The 23,187-nt window shown below is 55.0% G+C and overlaps 7 protein-coding genes across 7 annotated transcripts; 2 read left to right on the top strand and 5 right to left on the bottom strand.

The window, feature by feature from the left end:
- Positions 1-1,783: 1,783 nt before the first annotated feature.
- On the bottom strand, positions 1,784-3,583 carry BROUX77_006194 (uncharacterized protein; the record flags this gene model as incomplete). The annotated part of the gene is made up of 1 exon (XM_073751151.1): positions 1,784-3,583. The coding sequence occupies one exon, from the start codon at positions 3,581-3,583 to the stop codon at positions 1,784-1,786; it is 1,800 nt and encodes a 599-aa protein (XP_073603263.1).
- Positions 3,584-4,256: 673 nt separating this feature from the next.
- On the top strand, positions 4,257-6,794 carry BROUX77_006193 (uncharacterized protein; the record flags this gene model as incomplete). The annotated part of the gene is made up of 1 exon (XM_073751150.1): positions 4,257-6,794. The coding sequence occupies one exon, from the start codon at positions 4,257-4,259 to the stop codon at positions 6,792-6,794; it is 2,538 nt and encodes an 845-aa protein (XP_073603262.1).
- A 200-nt stretch (positions 6,795-6,994) lies between these two features.
- On the top strand, positions 6,995-7,642 carry BROUX77_006192 (uncharacterized protein; the record flags this gene model as incomplete). Its single annotated transcript, XM_073751149.1, has 1 exon — positions 6,995-7,642. One exon carries the CDS (start codon positions 6,995-6,997, stop codon positions 7,640-7,642), a length of 648 nt encoding a protein of 215 aa, XP_073603261.1.
- A 1,395-nt stretch (positions 7,643-9,037) lies between these two features.
- On the bottom strand, positions 9,038-12,628 carry BROUX77_006191 (uncharacterized protein; the record flags this gene model as incomplete). Its single annotated transcript, XM_073751148.1, has 1 exon — positions 9,038-12,628. One exon carries the CDS (start codon positions 12,626-12,628, stop codon positions 9,038-9,040), a length of 3,591 nt encoding a protein of 1,196 aa, XP_073603260.1.
- Positions 12,629-12,792: 164 nt separating this feature from the next.
- Positions 12,793-13,959, bottom strand: BROUX77_006190 (uncharacterized protein; the record flags this gene model as incomplete). The annotated part of the gene is made up of 1 exon (XM_073751147.1): positions 12,793-13,959. The coding sequence occupies one exon, from the start codon at positions 13,957-13,959 to the stop codon at positions 12,793-12,795; it is 1,167 nt and encodes a 388-aa protein (XP_073603259.1).
- Positions 13,960-15,176: 1,217 nt separating this feature from the next.
- BROUX77_006189 (uncharacterized protein) lies at positions 15,177-19,148 on the bottom strand (the record flags this gene model as incomplete). The annotated part of the gene is made up of 1 exon (XM_073751146.1): positions 15,177-19,148. One exon carries the CDS (start codon positions 19,146-19,148, stop codon positions 15,177-15,179), a length of 3,972 nt encoding a protein of 1,323 aa, XP_073603258.1.
- Positions 19,149-20,187: 1,039 nt separating this feature from the next.
- BROUX77_006188 (uncharacterized protein) lies at positions 20,188-22,854 on the bottom strand (the record flags this gene model as incomplete). Its single annotated transcript, XM_073751145.1, has 1 exon — positions 20,188-22,854. The coding sequence occupies one exon, from the start codon at positions 22,852-22,854 to the stop codon at positions 20,188-20,190; it is 2,667 nt and encodes an 888-aa protein (XP_073603257.1).
- Between the last annotated feature and the right edge of the window lie 333 nt (positions 22,855-23,187).

The following is a 23,187-nucleotide window of genomic DNA, read 5'->3' as shown; positions in this document are numbered from 1 at the left end:
AACAACACTTTATACACTCAGGTACCATGTTGTAACTCAAAGTAATCTGGGAGTTGGCAACATCATTGCTGCAAGCCAAAAGGTGCATAGCTGGTAGACATGGCTTTCTGGAAACCCCCGTTCAGATGTGGCAAGTTGTAACGACTGGTTGATGCGGGACCAAATGAACAGCTTATAAAATAAGGTAGTTGACCGCCCGTAAATCAACAGAAGATCGTACACTGCCTGGTTCCCGAGGACAAAGAATCGGAGAAGCCAACACTGAAGAAGTAGGGGCAATGAAGCCACGTGTGAGCATGCCATCCAGGTTTTGCTTGACAAGTTGCAAATTTAGATGTGCATCATCAGACGGAAGAGTATTGATATGTTCGGCAGTCGAGACAAGATTAACAGCATGACCTGCGTCTTGACAAGAGGTGGTTGAAGGTACACCATCCCGCAAGAACACCGGACGCAAATCATAATAACTGTCCGAACTGCATTCGGGATATCGCTTGTGCACTTGTTCTAGCCGTAGGTCATCCTGATCAACAGGATCGAGAACCTGCTCAGCGGTAGTGCGGTGAGCCCGCCGGTTCTCATTGCTTGCAGTGGAACGCAAAGCTTGAGACGACATTAGCCTAGAGGAACAAAGTGCTTCAACGAAATTAAAGGAGCTGGGACAGAGACAGTGCCATCAACTGACTGTCCACAGAAGAAGAGAAGTAGATTGAGAAATGGAATCAACTAAGAACCAGAAAGAGCCGAGTTATGACTAGCGGACGAAGAAGGTTGTGTAACAACAGCAGCGCTAGTATGATCATAGGAAGACGGGATATCGGCCGTAGTCGAGAGCCGGAACGAAAAGAAGAATAAGGTGTGCTAAAGAATAACAAAGAGTTGGAAGAATGTGTGAGTCTTTAAATGAAGCTTAACAAAATATTACGGATAGGGCCCAAGGAAACCATTAGGGTTCTAGAAAGCCAACGACTCAGGACAATGATAGGTTCCAGAGGTGGACAGTCAGGCCTGCGCGGATATACGGCCGGGAGGAGAGGATAGAACTCTCTAGGTCGTATGGTCGGTTTGAGGTAAAGAGGCACACTCAACTAATTGATCTTATAACACACGGAAGGGAATAAACAATCACAGGAACACTGAGGTAACGAAGACGACAGAAGGTACTGATGCAATGAAGGCTATCAAGAAACAAGTGATAATTAAAGATATAGTACTAAAGAAGAAGGTACTATCGAAGAAGTGATACTATAAACTAGTATACAAAGAAGAATGGCAAAAGGGGTGTATGTGATTGTTAAGCTTGGGGAGCAAGAGTTAACCTGATCACACAGGGCAGAAGGCAACGCTATTTAAGGCGTTGCAGATTCTGACAACAGAGATCTTCCCAAGCTAGAACCAAATCACAGATAACCGAAAGTGGGGACATACGTAACTCAACGTTACCAGACGCTACTATCAAACCGGATGTTAGTTCACGAGATAAACCAACACGGCAGCAGCAGAACTGAAAATCCCTCAAGACACCCAGGCAACGATATGTCGCGTTACAGCGATATCGGCCTAACAGGTGTGGGCCCCACGCTCAAACGCTGTTGACACAAAAGGAACGAGAATAGCAGTCAACTCAGAATAAGCTGCATCAACTGCAGAGTACCGAGTTACCTAATAGCGATGATCTATAGTGTGCAAGCCGGCCACACCCGAGTAGATAAACCGGAGTGACACCTCAAGGTTACACAGACCACCAAGTGGTATAACCGTATCATCATACGTCCTTGGAACATTAGCGTGACACAACGGAAGCGGGGTAAGGTGCCAGGCATAACCCTATGCAATGGCAATGGCAAGAATGGCTATTCATGACAGTAATCTCTCCTAGGGTCATGCGACGCTTAACTTCAAGAGCCTTGTTGATGTCGTGGATCGTGGCGGCGAAAACCTGGATCTCTTCCTTCTTTTTCTTGCTATGGCGAATCTCAGCGGCGAAAACAGAGGCCATAACCATGTTTGCCTTTGCGCCTGGAACATGCGCGTCGAGCCAACCTTTCTCTCGAACCATAAGGGCGTCAGCTCCGGAACCTAGACGAATAACTCGTTCCTTGGCCAAATAAACGACATCGTTGCGCTCCATCCATGGCTTTCCCAAAATCATGTCGTAAGCTAGATTGGGGATAACGTAACCATAGACTGTTTCTTTGCGTCCGTCGATGTCGAGCTCACAAAAGGCAATTTCCGAAATCCATCTCTTCTTTTCGTCATTCTCGGCTAACCGTAGCTCACGCTTCGTTATCGGCATCCGTTGCAAGCCTTTCTTTTTCACCAACGATTCGTTGAAGGCTGACGTTACTAGGCATCCGCTATCGAACAAGGCGTCACAGTAGAAGGAGTTGTCGATAAAAGCTTCGATCAGGAACGGGGACGAATGCATCTGGGAAATCGCTTGTTTGGGGGCATCCGTAATCTTTGTCTTTCGTGGCGAAATAGGTTCATGCCGGTCCTTCGTGGGGGATTCTCTCCTGGTAACCTTCTTGTCGATACTGTGGTTCTCCGGGGTTGTCGTTGCATGTACTTCTGCGGGCGATTCTGCTGGGCGAAACTTCGGGCACCTAAACGAACGATGGCCCTGCTCTAAACAACGGAAACAGGCTTGTCGTAGTCGTGCCTTTTCGATATCAGATTGCGCTCTCCATGGCGCTCGTGGCTTCGGGGGTTCAGCAAACTTCTGCTGGCTCTTCTTTTCTATAATCTTGGCAGCGGTCTCCAACTGGGAGATCAACGCTGCTACTTCTGACTTCTGCTGAAACTGTACTTTCCGGACCTGTACTTCGGGTCCGTCTTCGGTGTCTTCTTCGTCTGTCGATTCTTCCGCGGCTTCAGGGATCGGGAACTCCTCTTGGTCGACTGGCTGTTGCACATACCACGTGCTGCTAGATCCTTCTCTATATCTTGCTTCGTATTGCGGCAAGCACTCAACTCTTCCAGCTATAGTCCGTACTTTCGTCACCCACTTGTTGTAATCGTCGTCGGGTAACTTCTTCGGAGTGAGGTGGTACTGTAATGTGTCGTTGAGGGCCGCATCTATGAATAGGATCTTGCATCTGTCGGGCCAATGCCAACCTCCACAGGCGCTCAGCGAATATTCGTAGTCTTGCAGAAACGCGTTGAAAGTCTGCGCTTCTCCCATTCTCATGGTCATCAACTTCTGACCTGCCTTCATCACAGCTTGCTTGTCGGTGAACTGGTCGTTGATGTGTTCTAAAAGCTTCTCCCAGTCCCAGTCGTGAGCTTCCCCTTGATCGAGCCAAAGATCCAAACGTGGCTGCTGGCTTTGGGGAATACTCATAAAGATTTCGAAACATATTTCGCTGGGAGTGAGGCGGTGGCGATGGCTGATCCGGGCTCTAAGCTTCAGTTGATTGAAGAAACGCTTGAACGAAGAGGGCTGACCATCCCACTGGGGCCATGAGATATTGTGTGTGGGAGAGGGGGAACATTGTTGGCTCGATAACAGCTGATGCACTGACTGTAACAACTGGAACGTGGTAACATCAGGCTGCGGGTTGACTTCGGTCTGCTGGGGCATGGTGGCGACCTGGGGTGGCAACGTGGCGGGGAGGAAAGGCGGAAAACTGGGGGTCCTAGGGCTCAACATGGCATAAGATTGCACTTGCCCAAATAGGATAAAAACAAACAGGTAGAACAGGGATAGGAACATATCCAAATAGAGGGATGAAAACTGTATATAAAACTTCTTGAACGGATCCCGTAACTCCAGGGGATCGTGAGAAAACTCAAGAAGATGTTAAAGATAATATGTGACGGGTTTCACTAAGTATGAGAGAATCTCATAGTTATGACCAAATGCTGTTTATTATCTTTAACATAGGGAAGAAAAGAAAGAAAAGGAAGAAGAAAATCTAAACTAAAGATGGGGGAACTGGCTCTGCTTTATAGGCGTTCGACAATCCAGTTGTGTGCGCCCCACCAGGGCAACCAGCCCTATGACCCCTGTACAATAAAAGTGGAGCAACATCCGTGCACATAAAAGTGGGTCCCGACCCTTGTGACACAAAAAGTGGGTCGCACCCTGGTCGACTAAAAGTGGGTCCACAAACCCTAACCCGAAAGTGGACCCAACTTCAAATCACACAAAAAGTGGGTCAACATGGATCAGCCCAAAGATGATCCAACATCGGGTCCACGACCCGTAACACCCCTGGCCTGACCTTACAGACCACGAGATCAAGGAGGCAATCATGTCCGCCAACGCCAAGAAGGCCCCCGGGCCCGACGGCATGAACGCCAAGATCATCCAGATCGCCTTTGAGGCCCATCCCGCGCCCTTTCTCTCCGTCTACAAAGCCCTGTCTCGCCTCGGAATACACCCCACACTCTGGAAGCAAGCTACTGGGATTGTGCTCGCGAAAGACGGAAAGGCTGATTATTCAGTCGTAAAGTCCTACCGCATCATCTCACTGCTCAACTGTCTAGGCAAAGTGCTCGAGAAAGTCTTTGCGACCCGCTTAGGGTACCTCGCCAATTGCCATGACAGCTCGCTTCTAGACGACACTCAACTCGGAGGCCGCAAACAGCGTTCAGCCATGGACGCCGCTCTCGTATACGTCAGCCACCTGCAGAAGGTCAAGGAGATGAAGCTCGTTCCAAGCACTCTCTTCCTTGACGTCAAGGGCGCTTTCGACCACGTGTCAAAGCCCTGCTTGATGCGCAGCTTACGTGAGCTCGGTCTTCCCCTGGTGTTCCGAAAATGGGTTGCTTCGTTCCTCCAGGACCGTACTGTCGGCCTACACATCGAGGGTCAGCCGTTTCCGATGACCCCGGTTAACATCGGCATCCCCCAAGGTTCCCCCATCAGTCCTCTACTCTTCCTGTTGTATGCTCGGCATATAGTGGCTCGGGTGGCCGGCGACACACCACAACTTCAGCTGTCGTATATAGACGACTTCAGCGTAACCGTGGCGTCCAAAAGCCCGAGGCGTTCGGCGGCGCTTCTCGAAGAACTCGTGACGGAGCTGCGGGCCAAGGCTCGCGACTACGGCATTGAGTTTGAAGAGAGCAAAACTGAGCTGATCCACTACACCGATGCTGCAAAATGGGCCTCCCAAACTGTCCGAGTAGGTGATGTCACTGTGCGTCCCCAAAAGATGGTCAAGTGGCTAGGTTTCCATTTCGACAACAGACTTTCGTTTAAACAGCACGTCCAGGCACGGACCCAAAAGGCTGAGATCGCGTTCCGCGGCTTGCTTCGGCTCGCTTCGAACACGCGTGGACTGTCCATCGCGGCACTCCGTCAGCTCTACATCTCCTGTGTGGGTACCGTCGCTGATTACGGATCAATTCTCTGGTATGACCCGTCAAAACCCCAGCTCAGTCTGCAAAGGGTATACCAGAAACTGCAAAGCCAAGCTGCCGCCCGTATCCTAGGTACATTCCGCGGTTCACCAACACGCGCCGTCGAAGTCGAGGCCGGCCTCCCGCCCCCCTCTATTCGATTCGCCAAAGCACGCATGGCCTACGCCGCTCGCACTCTCCGCCTCCAACGCAACCATCCCGTCCGTGTTGCGTCCCAACCCGACAAGGACGAGCTTGCCCCCGATGACTCAGACCTGCCTCTCCTGGGGCATAACATGAGTGTCAAGACTCGACTCGGCTGCATCATGCGCGAGTTGAAGCCATTGGTGGCAGGCATGTGGAGACGAGAACGTCGCCGACAGGAGTGGGATAGTCCCTGGCAGCCGCCACTGACCGACCGCATCTCCATCGTCGTCGACCCTGGACCCAAGGAGGACGCTGCCGTCAGGCATGCCCAGTTCTTGTCAAGACTTCCGAACGATGCCGTCACCGTGTATACGGACGGCTCCAAAGAAGGCTCCAGGTGCTCGCTTGCAGCGTGCGTGGTCGATACCAAAACCGGTGAAATGAAAACGAAAGTCAGTCATCGACTGCAAGATGTGGAGGTTGCAGACTGCGAGAGCGCCGCCATCGTGGAGGCACTCACGCTCCTCGCCAAAACAGAAAAAATAACAAAGCAAGCTCGCCCCTGCTATGTGTTTGTCGACAGCCAAGCTGCCATTGCGCGGCTCCGCAAGCACGGCCACTTCGCGTGGCAGGCCCGCCGCGTCCTCGGTACATTCACGTCGCCAGTCACGGTGATGTGGTGTCCCGGGCACATGGGCATAGCGGGAAACGAGATTGCAGACGCGGTTGCACGCCAGGCTCTCGAGAGTGATGATGAACGCAAGTTCAGCTCACTGGGCAGTGTCTTCGCTAGGGTTAGGAGGTTTACCATGGACAAGTGGGAGACTCTCTGGGCTTTTGAGCGAGACACCGCCGCTGGTCCCTCCCACGGCTCGCACTACCTGCGTACCATCGGTGGTGATCCAGTTCTCCGTGCTAAGGCGCCCAAGGTTTCCGGACCAAGATGGCTAACCTCGGCGTACTTCCAGATGAAGGTGGGTAAAGGCAACTTGTTGCCCTACCTGCTGCTCATCAAGAAGACGGACTCGGACCGGTGCCGCCGTTGTCAAGAACATGAAAGCGAGAGCGTTGAGCATGTGCTGCTGCACTGCGCCGCATTTTCTGCAGAGCGTCAAGAGATGGCCATGGCATTGAGTCCTAAGTCGCTAGATCTCCCGACGCTCTTCAATACGAATAACGGAACCGAGGTGCTGCTGAAGTTTGTTCGCAAGACGGGTTTTTGCACGAAGGCCTGGGTAGAAGGTGTGGGGAGAAGAGAAAGTAGTGGTGGGAGGAGAGTGGAGGAAGTTGAGGAGTGAGGAGGAGTTGGTGCTTGTGTCTTTGGACAAATTACTGTGTCGACCACGACGTATTTCCTTTGTCGTTGATTTTTGCTGGAGTTTGGATGTTGTTTTATTGTACCTTGCTATGTGTAGATTTACTGCACCTCGCCATAACCCTATCAGGTTCCATGCGAGTAATGAATAAAAAAAAAAAAAAAAACATTGACCCCCTTGACATGACTACCGACCACGAACCAGGCTCCACCGTTTCCCCCGCCACTGCCGGCCACAACTGGCTCGCCAAGCACCGCGACGCAACCGCGTTCGCCCAGGCCTCCATGGCATTCGCCCTCGAAACACAGGAACGACATGCCAACCGGGGACGCCAGGCAGCGGAAGCTTTCAAAGTCGGCGACCGAGTCTACCTGCGTCTGCGCAACGTGCGCACCATCCGCCCCTCGAAGACACTCGACTGGCTTGCCTTGCCGTACCGAGTTATCCAAATCGTTGGCACACACGCCGTAAAACTCGACACGCCCACCGGTATTCACCCTGTCTTCCATGTCAGCCTTGTCCGCCGTGCCCGTGATGACCCTCTGCCCTCCCAAGTCCTGTTACACCATGAACCACCGGCGATCGCACCCGAAGAAGCCTCTGAAGACCTAGTCGCCGGTGAACACTTGGTGGATGAGATCCTGCAACACAAGACCGCCAACAACCGTCACCAAGTACTCGTCCAGTGGACTGGATGGGCAGAGCCAACGTGGGAACCCTTGTCACACGTCCGAGACACAGCAGCCCTTGAGAAATACGAGCAGACCCACGAGTGCCCCTGGAAGTTGCCAGTAGTCCCCCGGAGGAGAGGGAGGAGGAGGCGATTGTAACGATCTATGGATCGAGGTAGGCTCAGGCTCCGCCCTCACCGCCGTTTACACCGCCGTCCACACCGCCTTGCACACCGCCGTTACTCACCGCCTGCCAAACCCGTGTGCACACCGTCGTTGTCAAGGGTACGCGTCATACCTCTACCGCGCGTATATAGATAGTGTTGTTTCCGCCCGTTTTCTTGTACATTAGTCTTTTCTCTTTATCTGTTTCTTAATTTATTTCTGCTGTTCTAAAAGCGTTCTCCTTTAGACCGTAAAGCCTTACATTACACGGCCATGGGAGGATGGGAAGAAAGAGAAGGAGGCTGATGTTAGGGTCTGGGAGACCCGGGTCAAGGCTTTGCCTGATTGCCCGAGTTGAAGCCGGTGTGGCTTGAGCAACGGTGGTTCGAGTGTCGGTGGTCCGAGTCCGCAAAGGCCCGACTACTGACGGTCCGAATACAAGTGGCCCAACCGGCCTTGATCCGAACGCCCGATGACTCACCACGTTTGGGTCAATCAGGTAGGCCTCAGTTGTTCTACCCAGGCAGTATAAAGAGCTGCTGCTCTCTCCTAGTTTTAGTTAGTTCTTTCTTCTTCTCTCCATCGCAATATATCTATTACGGATAGGGCCCGAAGAAAGGATTAGGGTTCCGGGTACAGCCAACGACTCGGGACAATGATAGGTTCCTGAGGTGGACAGTCGGGCCTGTGGAGGAAGACGTCAGTTAGACAGAGTGCTAAGACGTATGGTCGGTTGAGATGAAGAGGCAACACACAACTTAGATGGCTATTCTGAGAATAGAGCGGCACAAAGAGGAAGGAGGAGGAACAATCACACACTTCAAAGAAGAAGAAAGGTTGAACTGCAAAGAAAGCAAGAACAGAATGGTATAAAGAAGAAGAAGAAGGTAAGCAAGTGCATGTGATTGTTAAGCTTGGAGAACAAGAGTAAACCTGATCAACTCAGGGCAGGAGACGACGATATTTATGTTGTCGGCGCTCCTGACAAAACTCTGTCTTCCCAAGCTAGAAACAATCAACATCTAACTATGAACAAAAGATAAGTCTCGTGTAAACAAGACGTAACAGGTTCGTAACAATCGAACCAGATAACAACCCCCACCTAAGCACGCAATGGCAATTGCAACAAGAAAACTCCGCAGCAGCAGAACAACGTCTATCAGAGCACCCGTGCTCAGCACATCCCACGACAACCTCATATCCGTTGATCAACTCACGATCTACACAGACCAACCTGTGCCATAAGCGCATCTTCATAGGTCGCCGACCTTCGGCGTTGTGGAAAAGAAGAGTGGGGTAGGTCTCATGCATAACCCTTAGCATGAGCAGTGTCAGGATGGCTATTCATGACAGTAGCCCCCCTTTTTATGACTGATTTCCACAGCAGTACTAAGATCGTCTGGCGTTAGGCATCCTCTTGTAGAATTCTGCAACCTTCTCAGGTGCATTGGCTAAATGGTCCAGAGGTTCCCAGGAGGGTCCATCATGTTCATAGCCCTCCCAAACTACTTGATATTGCAGAGGGCCACGCGAAGACACGCCTATAATTTCCTTGACCACAAATTCTTCCTCGCCATCTACTATGACGGGAGGAGGAGGAGGGTTTTTCTGGCCAGGAAGAGGATCCGACGCACATGGTTCCAGCAGACAAACGTGGAAGACGGGATGAACCTTCATAGTGGCAGGGAGTGCCAACTCGTAGGCATGCGAAGACACCTTCCGTAGAATCTTAAATGGGCCAAGCTTCTTGAAGTCCAACTTCTTTGAAGGACGAGTAGTTCGAATATTTCTACTCAAAAGCCACACTAAGTCCCCTTCTCGAAGGAGAGGGGCGGAAGATTTGTGTCGATTCGCGTACTCGGTCATCCGCTCACGGCTCCACGTAATTTCAGTCTTTAAAAACTGACAAATGTTGTCAAGCTCTTTAACAAAGTTCCGCAACGGGCCTTTTTCCACAGAGACTGGGAGCGACTCACGCCCACTTCTGGGGTGAAACCCGTGGTTCGCAAAGAAGGGCGTCAGCATAGTAGAACTGGACTCGGAGTCATTGTAAGAGAACTCCGCCAAGGGCAAAAGATCAGCCCAATTGTCCTGTCTATAGTTGGTGTAACCCCGCAGGTATTGCTCCAAAATAGAGTTCACACGCTCAGTCTGACCATCGGTCTGAGGGTGGAACGCAGTACTCAGATTTTGCTTTATGCCCAACAGTTTGGCTAAAGCCTTGGAAAAAGCCGACGTAAACAGACTACCCCTGTCGGACACAATGTCCAATGGCAGACCGTGGAGCCTATACACTGCTGACAAATAGAGCTTAGCAAAACCTGCAGCATCCAGCGAGGAATCGCAAGGTATAAAGTGAGCCATTTTGCTAAGCCTATCGATGACAACGAGAATCATGTCAAAAGAATTGGAGACCGGCAAGCCGGTGATAAAATCAAGGGACACAGATGTCCACCGAGCTTGCGGAATGGTCAGAGGTTTCAGTAGACCGTAGGGACTATGTCGCGCGGACTTGATCCGTTGGCAGACCTCACAATTTCGGATGTACCGGATGACATCACGACGCATCCCGGGCCACCAGTATTCCCGAACAAGAAGTTCAAAAGTGTTCTTTTGTCCAGGGTGTCCGCTAGGCATAATATCATGACAATTCTTCAATGCACGAACTCGTAGATCCTCGTTCGGCAAATATAGAAGGTCGTTGACAAACAAAAGACCGTCATTGTCAAGCCTGCAGACACTGAGGTCCACATCTGGAGGTTTGGTCGACTGGCCTCGAAGAGCAGAAATAACATCAAGAGCCCACTTGTCCGTGGATAGCGCGATTTTTACCTCGTCTACCAAAGACATGGTACCAATAAAATTTTCAGGGGGAATAATAGGAGCACACAGCTCTTTATCCTCCTCAGAAGAAGAAGAAACGAGGTCTTCGTAGCGTCTGGTCAGGGCATCAGCTCTAGAATTCAAGGAGCCAGGCCTATAAGTGATGACATAACGGTACTCGCTCAGTTCCATAGCCCACCTCGCTTGCCGTCTGTTCATGGCCGGAATTTGCTTAAGAACGGCTAAATTCCGATGGTCCGTCAATACCAGAACAGGTTTTTCCAGACTTTCAACCATGAATCGCCACGACTTTAGAGACTCCACAATGGCTAACAACTCCTTGTCACCTACGCCGTAGTTACACTGGGCAGGATTCATTTTTTGAGAGAAATAGGCCACGGGGTGTAGTAGAAGCCCCTTGTCAGTCGGGTGGTATTGAGACATGACGGCAGATATTACACGGTCAGACGCGTCTGTTTCAATAACAGTGTCCAACAGGTAATCAAAGTGCTTGAGGATAGGTTCAGAGCAGAAAAGGTCCTTCAGGGTGTGAAATGCTGCCTCACATTCAGAGGACCAGACAAAAGATTGCGTCTTTTTAGTCAACTCGAAGAGAGGTGTGCAGATTCTAGAGAAGTCACGGATGAACCTCCTATAGAAATTGGCAAAACCCAAAAAGGACTGGACTCCCTTAACAGTTCGGGGAGCCTCCCACTCACGGACAGCCGCAACTTTAGCGGGGTCCATCTTCAGAGCATCGGCTGAAATAACAAAGCCAACAAAGGTAGTTTCAGTCTTGTCGAATTCGCATTTTTCACCCTTGACAAACAGACTGGCCTGCGCTAATTTTAGCAGGACTTTGCGCACATGAACATCATGTTCCTCTTGGTTCAGAGAGAACACCAGGATATCATCCAAGTAACAGACACAGAATATGTCCAAATACTCCGACAAGACCTCGCTGACATATTTCTGACACGTGGCAGGAGCATTGGTGAGCCCAAACGGCATCACATTGTACTCAAAAATGCCATATCGAGTTCTGAAAGCTGTCTTGTATTCATCACCTTTCTTGATGCGAATCAAGTGGTACGCAGCTCTCAGATCCAGCTTTGTAAAAATGTTTCCCGTAGCCGCCGTGCGCAGTGATTCATTGATCCGAGGCAGAGGAGTTACGTCTTTGATGGTGATATCATTGACGGCTCGGAAATCAACACAGAATCGTAAACTGCCTGGCTTCCTAGCAAAAAGAATCGGGGAAGCCAGCGGCGAAGAGGAAGAGGAAATAAAGCCTTTAGCAAGCATGCCATCTAGATATTTTTTGACAGCCTGCAACTCGAGTGGAGTCATATCGTACAGCGGGGCCTTGGGGTATTTCGCATCGGGAACGAAGTTAATCGCATGATCAATGTCCCGGTGAGGTGGTAGTTGATCAGCACCTTCTCGAGAGAACAGAGGAAGTAGGTCATGGTATTTCTTCGGGATGCGTTCAAGGAGCCGTGCATGCTCTTGTTCCGGAGTTAGGTCCTCCTGATTGAGATAATCCAGGACTTCCTGAGCGGTGACACGATAAATCTGTAGTTTCTCAGCTTTGGCAAAGCGATGCAAAGCCTGAGACGACACCGTCACACAGGAACAAGACACAGCTGACGATTGTGCAATAAAAGAAGGAAGGGGTGAAGTGGCTGAAGCAGGAGCAGATCCCTCAATCTGACTGCCAGCGGTAGAAGCAATATTTTTGTCGTTTTTTGTATAAGAAAAATCAAACGAAGCGCCAGAATCAGTAGAAGCAGTCGAAACAGAAGAAGAAGAAGAAGAAGAATCAGAAGCTGCCACAGCATTGCCATCGGCGGTAGAAGTAACCGATATCTTGAGCGTATTGGAAGGCCAAGAAATTTCCGGGTTATGGGCGTCGAGCCAGCATTTCCCCAGGATGATGTGGTAGCCCCCAAGCTTCGTGATTTGAAAAACCAAAGTTTCTGAATAATTAGGAAAAGAGAGGGACAAAGGAACTTGGTGGGTCACTTTACCCGCAGCAGTTTCACTACCATCAACAACATGGAGCGACTCGGCTCTGGCCTTGAGAACAGTAGGAATCTGATGCCTTGCTATAAATTCAGAATCCACAAAACAAGTTGTTGATCCCGAATCCACCATAGCGTAGGCCTCAATGGAATTATTCACTGTCACAGGAATAACCAGAGGGGGAGAGTTACCATAATCGATAGCATTATCAAGAGAACAAGTGCTGATTCTCAAGAGACCCTCATCAGCAGCGTCAGGGCTAGCCAGGACCAGAGGGGAATGGGTCGGTAGCCCTTCTAGTTTTTTGACGCATCAGGCGCAGGGGCCGTCGAGGGAGCCCGGGTAGAAGTGGAGGGAGAAGGGACAGTAGCTGCGCGAAGAGCAAGGTTGTTTTTGGGGCAAGCCTTTAGCATGTGGTCCTTTGCGCCACACTTCCAACAAACACCCTTTGCCATTTTGCCGTCAGCAGTCTTACGGAAGGGTAGACCGTTGGCATCGGGACCTGCAGAGGTACCCTTAGCTGGCTTGGTGTTGGGGACAGCTTTTTGGGCGCCAGCATTTCTCGAACGAGAATCTTGCTGAAAGGGGACCACACCAGGAGGCGGTTGGATTTTCCCGTTGTTTCCCCGGGTTCGGTTGTTGATCGTATTGTCCAGCGTGTTGCAGAAATTAGCGAACTGATCAAGCGTTCCCTTAGGGGCAGGATAGGTGTTCCAAGCCAGAGCGTCCTGTATGTGGGGCTTGAGGCCTCGCTGAAATAGTGCAATGGTGAAATCAGCGTCGGCCCAACCGAGTTTCTTCAACAGCGTTGTAAAAGCAGAGTGATAGGCAGTACAAGTACCTGTCTGCTTTAAGTCGAAGATCTGCTGGGTCGCAGTCATGCGCCAGTCAGGGTCATCGAAAGCCTCAGCTAACGATTTCATAAAATCGTCGTACGTTTCAAAGTTCATGTGTCCAGTGGCCGGGTCCATCCGAGGCATGGCCCAATCCAGAGCGCCATCTCTAAGGTAGGAGAAGGCAGTCATCAGCTTGCGCTGCTCCGTGCGGTGGTGCTTGGGTGCAGCAGCAAATTTGACCGCAAGTTGCCTCTGGAACGCCTGGAAGCCTTGCTGATTGCCATCATAGGGCACGACATCAAGATGCTTGTCGGCCTCTTTCAACGGATCGGCATCCTCTTCCCGTTTGACTCGGGGAAGAGACTCAAGGGAGTTGAAGCGGGCTTCAGCGCCAGCCTGGAACGCAGCCCAGTAAACCTGAGCCGCATCAGGAACAGAGCCAACGGGGATGGGCGGGGCACCATCGTCGGTGCGCAGACCAGACATGTAAGCCGCCACAATAGCCATTTTGATCTCAGCACTGAACTCCCTAGGAAGGGCACCGAGATGCCAGTTCTCAGGAGTTCGGTCAGGAATCGACAGGAGGAACGTATTGAGATGCTCGATCATTTCGCGAGTGAGGGCCATTGCGAGTTGAAACGTAATAGAGAGGGAAAAATAAATGAGGAGAGAAAAAAGTGCCAAAGAGAGCCAAAGTTGTAATAGCGTCGGGTCTTCAAATGAAGCTTAACAAAATATTACGGATAGGGCCCGAAGAAAGGATTAGGGTTCCGGGTACAGCCAACGACTCGGGACAATGATAGGTTCCTGAGGTGGACAGTCGGGCCTGTGGAGGAAGACGTCAGTTAGACAGAGTGCTAAGACGTATGGTCGGTTGAGATGAAGAGGCAACACACAACTTAGATGGCTATTCTGAGAATAGAGCGGCACAAAGAGGAAGGAGGAGGAACAATCACACACTTCAAAGAAGAAGAAAGGTTGAACTGCAAAGAAAGCAAGAACAGAATGGTATAAAGAAGAAGAAGAAGGTAAGCAAGTGCATGTGATTGTTAAGCTTGGAGAACAAGAGTAAACCTGATCAACTCAGGGCAGGAGACGACGATATTTATGTTGTCGGCGCTCCTGACAAAACTCTGTCTTCCCAAGCTAGAAACAATCAACATCTAACTATGAACAAAAGATAAGTCTCGTGTAAACAAGACGTAACAGGTTCGTAACAATCGAACCAGATAACAACCCCCACCTAAGCACGCAATGGCAATTGCAACAAGAAAACTCCGCAGCAGCAGAACAACGTCTATCAGAGCACCCGTGCTCAGCACATCCCACGACAACCTCATATCCGTTGATCAACTCACGATCTACACAGACCAACCTGTGCCATAAGCGCATCTTCATAGGTCGCCGACCTTCGGCGTTGTGGAAAAGAAGAGTGGGGTAGGTCTCATGCATAACCCTTAGCATGAGCAGTGTCAGGATGGCTATTCATGACAATATCTGTTTCTGCCCTTCTACGTCCTTTTACGACTTGGCCCCTTACAGTGACTTAACGAAACTTGATTTCCTTTAGAACTCAAGTTGAAGTTTGCGTTTTGAGAGATACCTATCTTGATATACGTTTGTTCTACACATTCCATCTTTAATATATTTCCTATTGTGAGATTATTCTCCAAACTCATTCCTAACATACATTACCATATTACAGAAATCAGTTCACCGAAACCACTCCGATAATCTATAAACTTGACTCTATACATGTCCTCTACTAAATCCAAAAGAAAAATACTGGCATCGCTAAAAGAAGAACAAAAACAAAAACCTTGCTAGCGCACCCACACCCGCCCTCAATCAGAATCCTCAAACGACGCCATCGCATACGGATTCCATTCCTGGCCGGGGTACGCCGTCGCCGACATGGTCGGCTCGTCGTCTTTATCCTGTGCGTACCCGCCAGCGCCCTGGCGCTGGAAGCGCGCGGCGCCAGCATGAGACTGCGCCTCGTCGAGGGTGGCGCGGCTATTTTTCGCGTAGAGCGTGTGGTAATGAGGCGAATTGACGCCGACGGAGCGCGGCGCGTCGCCGCGCGACAGGCTCGACGGCGTGCCAGCCACGGGCGTGTGGGACGTCGGCGTGCCGGCAAACCGGTGGTGTGGCTCGTCGAATGTGCCGCTGCCCCGGGGTTGCTCGGCGTAGTAGCTTCCGCTCGTGGAGGCTACAGACGGGGATGCGTAGGGCGGCATGGTGTGGTGCAGGTGCGGTGGCGTCTCGGCGGAGACCGGGTGCGAGACGCCGGGGAGGACTGGCGGGTCGAAGGGCGGTTGGCTGGCGTGCGCGGGTGCGTATCCGGGGACAGTGGGTGGCTGGGCGTAGACTGGTTGATGGCTCGAGCCTTCGTGCAGTGGGCGACTGTATGGTTGGGTATAAGAAGTGGGGTGAGCGTGAGATACCGACTGGTAGCTTGTGTAGTGGGATGAAATCGAGCTCTGGGTGGCAGTGCTCATGTGCGATGGCAGACTGCGCGTTTCGGAGTGTGCGGGGTTATAGAGCTGTTGGGTCGGGGGAAACGCGGGTTGTTGGAAGGCTGTATTATAAGTATTTTGATCAGGCTGCGGCTGCGACGGTGGCGAGTCGCTGCTTTTGAAAGCCATTTTCTTGAAGACGCCAAAGAAACTCTTCGCAATGCCCTTTGTATGTTGCTGTTGTTGCTGCTGCTGCTGCTGCTGCTGTGGCGGTGTTTGCTGCACAGCTTGGCCCTTGGATGACGGCATTTGCGAAGACTTTGTAGTGCCTATCCATTTGGAAAGTGTCCCTTGTTGCTGTGGCTCCTGTTGTAGTATCTGAGAAAAATGCTGACTGGACTGAGAGGCCATGGTGCCCGAGGGCGGGAAGCCCGCAGCTTGATATCCAGACGGCAGTTGGGGATAAGACCTGGGGATCGACGGCCCCGCCCAGGTGCCAGCGTGTGGCGTCGTCACGGTAGACGGAGACTCGGTATGATGCGAGCTGGTAAGCACCGGCAAAGCAGGAGGCTCGACAAGCGGCGACGAGCGCATTGGGACCGTGTGGCCGAGAACCGATCGAGGACTCCCCTCAACACCATGCTGCGCGTTTCCCAGACGGTCAGACCCGCTGCTGACAGCACGGCCCTGCTGGGGCGCGAGATCCTGAAGCATCAGCTGCGGCGACCTATTGCCAGCCGACGCGGCAGAAGCCAGACTGTTTGCCGATTTGTGCGCTCGCAAGAACCGCGGCTCGCGCTCAATGATGCCCGCGCGGCGCGCGGCAGTTCCAGTCAGGCTGGACGAGGCGTGCAGTGTGTTGTGGCTGCGGGTGACACTGGCTGGCGGATTGCTGGGCAGCGACGACTTGGACGGGTTGTTGAGGAGCTCAGACCAGTCGCCGTGAGCCATGCGGTATGGAGAGTTGCGACGTTGGTGCTGCAGAGCAACGCCGCCGAGGAGCTGGGAATCGTCTGGCCGTGAGGGTAATCGCGAGTTTGCTGGTTGAAGATCCGAGTGAGGCTGTCCAAAGTGGGAAACCAAGCCGGCAGACTTGGGACCATTCCATTCATCAGTGTCCCAGTCTGAAGGCGACAAGACTTGAGACGCCGGCCGGGGCAAGGGCCCGGTATTACTCCGCCGGTACGAATGGCCAGGCGCAAAGGCCGATTTATTACCCGAGGCCTGCAACCGAGACGCCTCTCGGAGATTACCATGAGACACGGTCGTTTTGGCGCCAGAGCCAGATGAAGGGCCAGAGAACGACTGGCGGAAGATGTTGGCGATGCCAGAGAAGCGCGACTTGTTGGCCGACGACGGAATACTATCTGAACTCATCATATCGGTTCCTAGCGGAGAGCTTGCCGATTGAGGCGCAGAGTGGCCTGCACTCAGCGGCGAGTGTGCCGACAACGGACGGCCAAGGTTGCCGCGTCCCAGAGTGGCCGACAAGGGCGCGTTGCTGGAGCCAGCCGAGAGAGCCGAGCGCGGGAAGGACTGGGCGCTTGGTGACGGCGTCAGGCCGGCGGGACTGGAGTTGCGCAGCTTGAAAAAGGAGTTAGACTTTCGGCGGGCTTGGCGCAGCTCTTCGGAAGAGCCTTTGGGTGAGACCCCGTGGTCGTGGTCGTGGTCTCGACCAGGCAGCTTTATGCCTAGGCCACGGAACAGAGAGGACCGGCGACTCTTGGGCGCTGCGGAGGGCGAGGGGCGGCTCGGGCCGGCAGGACTAGCTTCGTTGGCATCCCAGTCGTTGATGTTGACGCGAGTGTCGAGCGGAGGCGGTGCCATGCGAGAAATCGAGCGGCGATGCTGGTTTTGCAAAGACGGGCCAGCGCCATCAGCAAAATACGGCGGGGCGGGAGAGACTGGTGCTCTGGTTGCAGGCACGCGACTATTGGTAGCAAAGTTAGCTTCGAGCTCTTTGTCGTAGTCGTGGCCGTCGTCGGAATCCGAGGAGGCCGTGTCGCTACTCCCGAGTTGGATCACGGCAGGCCCTATGGGTGGTTGTTGCTTTACGGGGCTCGAAACACGGCGGTCGGTGCGGGGGCCGGGGCTAACGGATCTGTTGCGGCCCTGGGATATCAAGGGCTCGGATAGATGGGACTCTTGAAGATTCCACTGGCCGTGATAGAGGTGTTGCATGGCGGCGGACTTTAGGTGTGGAAGAGCCGAGTTGTCCAGCAAAGGAGGGGGGGCGGTAGAGACAGACTGTTGCATCGAAGCGGCAAGATCGGTGCGGATGGATATGCGCGCGCCTGGCCGCCTTGAGCGGCCTCGATCTGAGGAAGGGGCCGATTCCAGGCGTGGGTCTGAAGCAAGGACGGGCGCTGGAGCTAGGGCTGTAGATGGTTGCCGGACAAGGTCGTCATCGGCGATTGTATCGCCGTCAAATATGCGGATGCGCTGTATCTTCTCTTCAAGGGTCGGGTCAGGATTTGAAGCAAGGGGAGGGGAGGCGGGTTTGTGGGTGTCTGGTATAGGCTGGACGTCATGGTCTGTGATGGTGTCGCCGTCGAATATCCGGATGCGGTCCATCTTCTTTTGGAGGGTCGGGTCGGGATTTGAAGCCTGTGGATTCGGCGCAGGGTTGGAGGCGCCAGATTGACGTGTGGGTTGAGTATCGTCATGGTCGCTATCAGCAATAGTGTCGCCGTCAAAGATGCGAATACGCTGTATCTTCTTTTGCAGGGTCGGGTCGAGGTTGGGCACTTGGGCAGCGGGATCTGGCGTTGGCTTTGAGGCTCCGGGCCGTTGTGCGGGCGGTAAATGGTGGTCACCAGCGTCTGAGATGGTATCGCCGTCGAATATCCGGATGCGCTGAATCTTCTTTTGCAGAGCGGGGTCGAGCGGCCGTTGGGTGTCGCGGAAGCGCTGGTTTGAGGCTGATCGGCCGTTGGCGGTGATCTTGGAGATGGAGCGGTGCAGTTGGGGAGTGTTTAGCGACTGTGTTCTGCTGAGGCGGGGGATGATGGCGGGAGCCTGTGCGCCCAGGACCGGAGACTCCTGGGGGGATACTGGGCGGGGCGGGGGGGTCGAGGGCGGCAGACAGGGCGACAGGATGTGCGCGGGCGACGGCGACTCGGTTCGCGTCCGGGAGGCGCCGGTGCGGCCGCGCGGCCTGTCGAAGCGGGCGTCTTCGGCGTCGGCTGTGCGGGCGCGGGAGCGGGACGACGTGGTCCGGCGCACCACGGGTCGGATATCGGGCAGATCAACCTGCGATGAAACCTCGATCCATCCGGCCGGCACGCTGTGCAGGGTCGGCGGCGATGCAGATGGCTGCACGCGGTTAGACAGCGTGTTGGCTCCGATTCGACCCATGGCCGGGGATGGCGCATGGGGAGAGGACGAGGGCGGGTGCGGGATGGCGGCGGCGGCGGCGGGAAGGCGAGTGCCGGCACGAGATGGCGCACGTGTCAAAGGCTCGGGCGGCGAGGCAGAGGCAGAGGCAGTAGAGACGGCAGAAGCAGCGGCTCTGGCTCCTGGGCCGACAAGAGTGAGGGGACCGGCAGCCGGGGGCGATTGTCGTTTTCTTTTTCGTCGTCGTCGTCGTCGCCCAGTCGTTCCTGTAGACGAGGCGGATGGTGATGATGTTATTGTTGGTGTTGTGATGGCTGAAGCACGGGTGGCCACTGTCGTGACCACCATCCCAGGCGGCCGTGGCCCCTTTTCCTGGGCCTGGTCCTCGTCCTCCTCGTCCTCGCTGCGTCTGGGGTCCCCCTGGTCAAGGCAGTGGGACCTCGGAGCTAGACTACATCCTGATTCTGACGTCGATCGCCCACGCGCACGGGCCCTTTGAAGTCCCCTTTGAGCCGGCGAGGGGGTGGTGGCCGTGGTCGTGTTTCGAGAGGCTGTGGCCTGCGACACGGTGGCAGGCAGTGGGAGGACTGGACAGAGAGCCTGCGACGCGGGCCAAGAGACAGACAGCAGGGCTCGAGGTGAACGTGGCCCCTGTGCTAGTCTTGCTGGCTGGAGCCCGCCTGGGTCTGGACGAGGCGCTGGCCCTGGACGAGGTGCTGGCCCTAGCTCTAGTCTGGCTGGCCCTGGCTCTCCTAGTCCCGCTCCCGCACTAGGGTCTGCGGGCTCCTTGTGTACAGACCCATCATGGTCCTAGCGAGTTAGTCAGCAAGGAGTATATTCGGTAGTTCGTTATTGCATTAATTATGTTGTTCTGGAATGGAATGTGAGAGCATTACTGAGGATGAAAGAAGAGACACATGGACATGATTATACACAGCCAAACACCACGACTTTGAAGCACAAACTGGGCCGTGAGACAGCCAAACAAAAAACCAAAGACAACAACAACAAGCAGGCCAGAAGAAAAAAGCACAAAAAACACACGTGCAAGCGTCGCTCCTCAGTATGGAAATACCTTTTCCCCAGTTCCACGGAACTTGGACTTTCCCTTGCTCAGCAGGCCCTTGCCGGCCTTGCCAGCCGCCAGCAAGAGCTCCTTGCCCTTGGCACCCGAGTGCTTCAGGTCGCTCGTAGTAGTCGGCAGATGGAACGACGACGCCAGGCCGCCGGCGCCGAGCCCAAGCGTCGGCCGATGCACCCCCGAGGCCGAGCCGCCGCCGCCGCCGCCCGTTGCCGTCGCCGAGTACGATGAGCTGGCCGTCTGCGACAGTGCCGCGGGCGTGGCCGAGTCGGCGTGGCTGTGGCTGTGGCCAAAGGACGTGGTGGCCGGCATGGGGCTGGTGGCCGTGGACAAGTCAGCCTGCGGGCCGGGCGGGCGCGAGGCGGGAATGTAGGGCAGAATCGACTTGCTGAATGTCGACGTCTCGAGCTTGTACTCGGGATAGTCGGCCTGCATGGTGGCCAGCCACGACGACAGCCCCGTGGTGGTCTCGAAGTAGTACTTGCGGGCGTCGTTCATGCTCGCAATGCGGTCGGACACGGACGACATGTGGACCATGTCCTTTAGCGCTATCGGCTCGACGACACGCGGCGGCGGCGGCGGCGAGTCTAGAGCTGCCGCGGCCGTTGTCGGCAGCGAGTCAAAGGCGTCCGAGGCAGTTTGTGTAGGCGGCGTGGTCACAGCCTCTGTGGGGGATGCAGACTCTGGTATCGCCGGCAACGGCGCGTCGGGCTCGGACCGCAGCGAAGCGTCCCTGGACGCAGTCTCAGCGGCAGCTGTGGTCCCGGTGTCGCTGGTGACAGCCTCTTTCAGGCTCCGCGGGTCGCCTTCGGATCGAGGCTGGTCGGACACAACCTGCGGGAGAGAGTCGGACGATGCGCGAGGGGTAGCCAAGGGCGGTACTGACAGAGCACTCGATACGCCAAAGTCGGTTTCCTTTTCATCAGAAAAGCCTTCCAATGGCACGGGCATGGGCGCACTCGAGTCTCTCGGCAGAGACGCCGACGCCGAAGTCTCGGCCGGCTGTGCGGCGGGCATGGGCGCCTCCCACGAAAAGCGCCGCGGGCCACCCAGGTTTGGCTGGTCAGTGACAACTTCTTTATTGCTGTCAGACTCGCGCTGCGTCTGCTCTGCCTGCACGTGGCTGGCTTCATGGGCAACACTAATCTTTTCTGTGCTCATCATCATGTCCAGCAGCTGCGACTTTCTGTTGGACAGGGGCGCCACGACAATTGAGTCGGGCGGGCCGTTGTTGATGCCGAGTCCGATTGACGCAGACACTGTGCCAGAGTCGCCGCCGTCTTCGCCGGCTGCCGGCCAGTACTCGCCGTAGATGTTGGACAGGTACTTGCTGTCGCGGGTGCTCTGGCGCAGCGAAGATTGCTCGCTCACAGACGAGGCAGTGTTTCTATGTTTTGGGGGGCCAAGGCTCTGCAGGATTTCTTCGCGCAGACGGTCGCTTTCCTTAGTGGGCGAAGCCGTGAGGATGCTTGAAGTGGCAGGAGAGGCGTTGGCGGCAGTCGGGCCGAGGGGCGGGGCAAGCGACGGCGGAGCCACGGACGAGGAGGCGTCGGAGTTGCGGTCCGCGGCTGCTGGGTCCCGGGGCAAGTCGGCTGGGGCGGGCCTTTCGTCCTTGTTGACGGCCAACGGAGGCAGTGCGGGCATGGGCGGAGCTGATGCGGCATCGCTGGTGTACGACTTGTTGAAGTCGACCGTGAACATGGACATGCGCGCCACGTCGGGAAGCCGCGGGCTCGTGGAGCTGCCGCGCTGCTGGGCCGGGCCTTGGTTTGCGTGGACCTCGAAGCTGGCCAGCGGGCCGGAATGGTCGCTTCGCAGGGCCATGGAGGACAGGGGCTTGGAGGGCACTGGAGCGGCCAGATGCAGCGGCGACGGCTCGGGCGCGGACCGGGGGTCGTCCTGGGCGGCGGCGGCGGTGTTGGGGTGTATGGGCAGGGCGTGGGACTTGACGGGAGCGTTGATGGAAACGGAGCGCGGGGGCAAGGCGGCGGCGGGCGGAGGCCCGGGCGGAGGAGCGGCGGGCGGAGAAGAAGCGCTGGCCGAGGGCGGTCGGGACGAAGAGTGCGGCGGATCGGTAGATGGAGGCACGGCGGGACTCGTCGACGCGGAGCGCAGGGGCGGCCGGGCGGCGTGGGGCATGGGGCTTGTGGAGGAGGCGTGGGGTATCGGGCTTGTCGAGGAGGAGCGGGGCTGGCGGTGGTGAGGGGGCAGGGCGGGCTCAGCATATAAAGGCCGGCTCTGGGGCTGTGGCGGGCGGTCGTCTGGCGGTGAGCGTGTTTGTGTTTGTGTTGTTGTTTGGCGGTCGTGCGGGGAGGCGGCAGACAGGCGGGAGGCGGCATCCGGCGGGGCCGTCATGGCTTTGGCGGGCGGAGAGGGGGGCTTCTCCTGCTGCTTCTCCTGCTGCTGCTGCCGCTGCTGGTGCAGCTGCTGGTGGTGCTGCAGCCGCGGCAACGCGGGCATCGTGGCCTGTCGCGGCAACGGCAACGGCGGAGGCGGAGCCCCCGGGCCGGCGTCCTCGTCTTCACCGTCCTCGTCGCCATCGTCGCCCCAGTCGTCGCCGTCGTAGTTGGCAACCTTGGCCTCAACCCACTTGCGGGTTTTCTGGCGGTGGACGTTGGTCTGGAAGGCGCCCGAGGAGGAGGCCATGGTGGAAGGGCTGAGACACGGGGTCACGTCACGGTCGCGTCGTCGTAAGGGAGGCCGGGCCGGTGGCGTCAGGAGAGGAGGCTGCGAGATGTCGTCAGCAGCGGTGGACGTGAGGCTTGCGCCAGGGAGGGCGGAGAGGGGGGGGGGGGGCTACTCACAGAGAATGGGGGGGAGGGGGGTAGTGATTCTGGTGATGATGATTCTGGTGGTGATTCTGGTGATGATGATTCTGGTGGTGACTCTGGCGGCGATGGTATCAATAAAGAGACACACCCTGAAATAAGACGCGGGTCCGATTGAATAACCTCAGCTCCCACGTGAAAACGGGAGCCT

The sequence above is a fragment of the Berkeleyomyces rouxiae genome (genome assembly GCF_048999995.1).
Source record: "Berkeleyomyces rouxiae strain 22BRR77 chromosome Unknown BrBRR77_ptg000008l, whole genome shotgun sequence".
Taxonomy (NCBI): Eukaryota; Fungi; Ascomycota; class Sordariomycetes; order Microascales; family Ceratocystidaceae; genus Berkeleyomyces; species Berkeleyomyces rouxiae.
The sequence above is the reverse complement of the archived record's forward strand: the minus strand, read 5'-3'. Positions and strand labels throughout refer to the sequence as shown.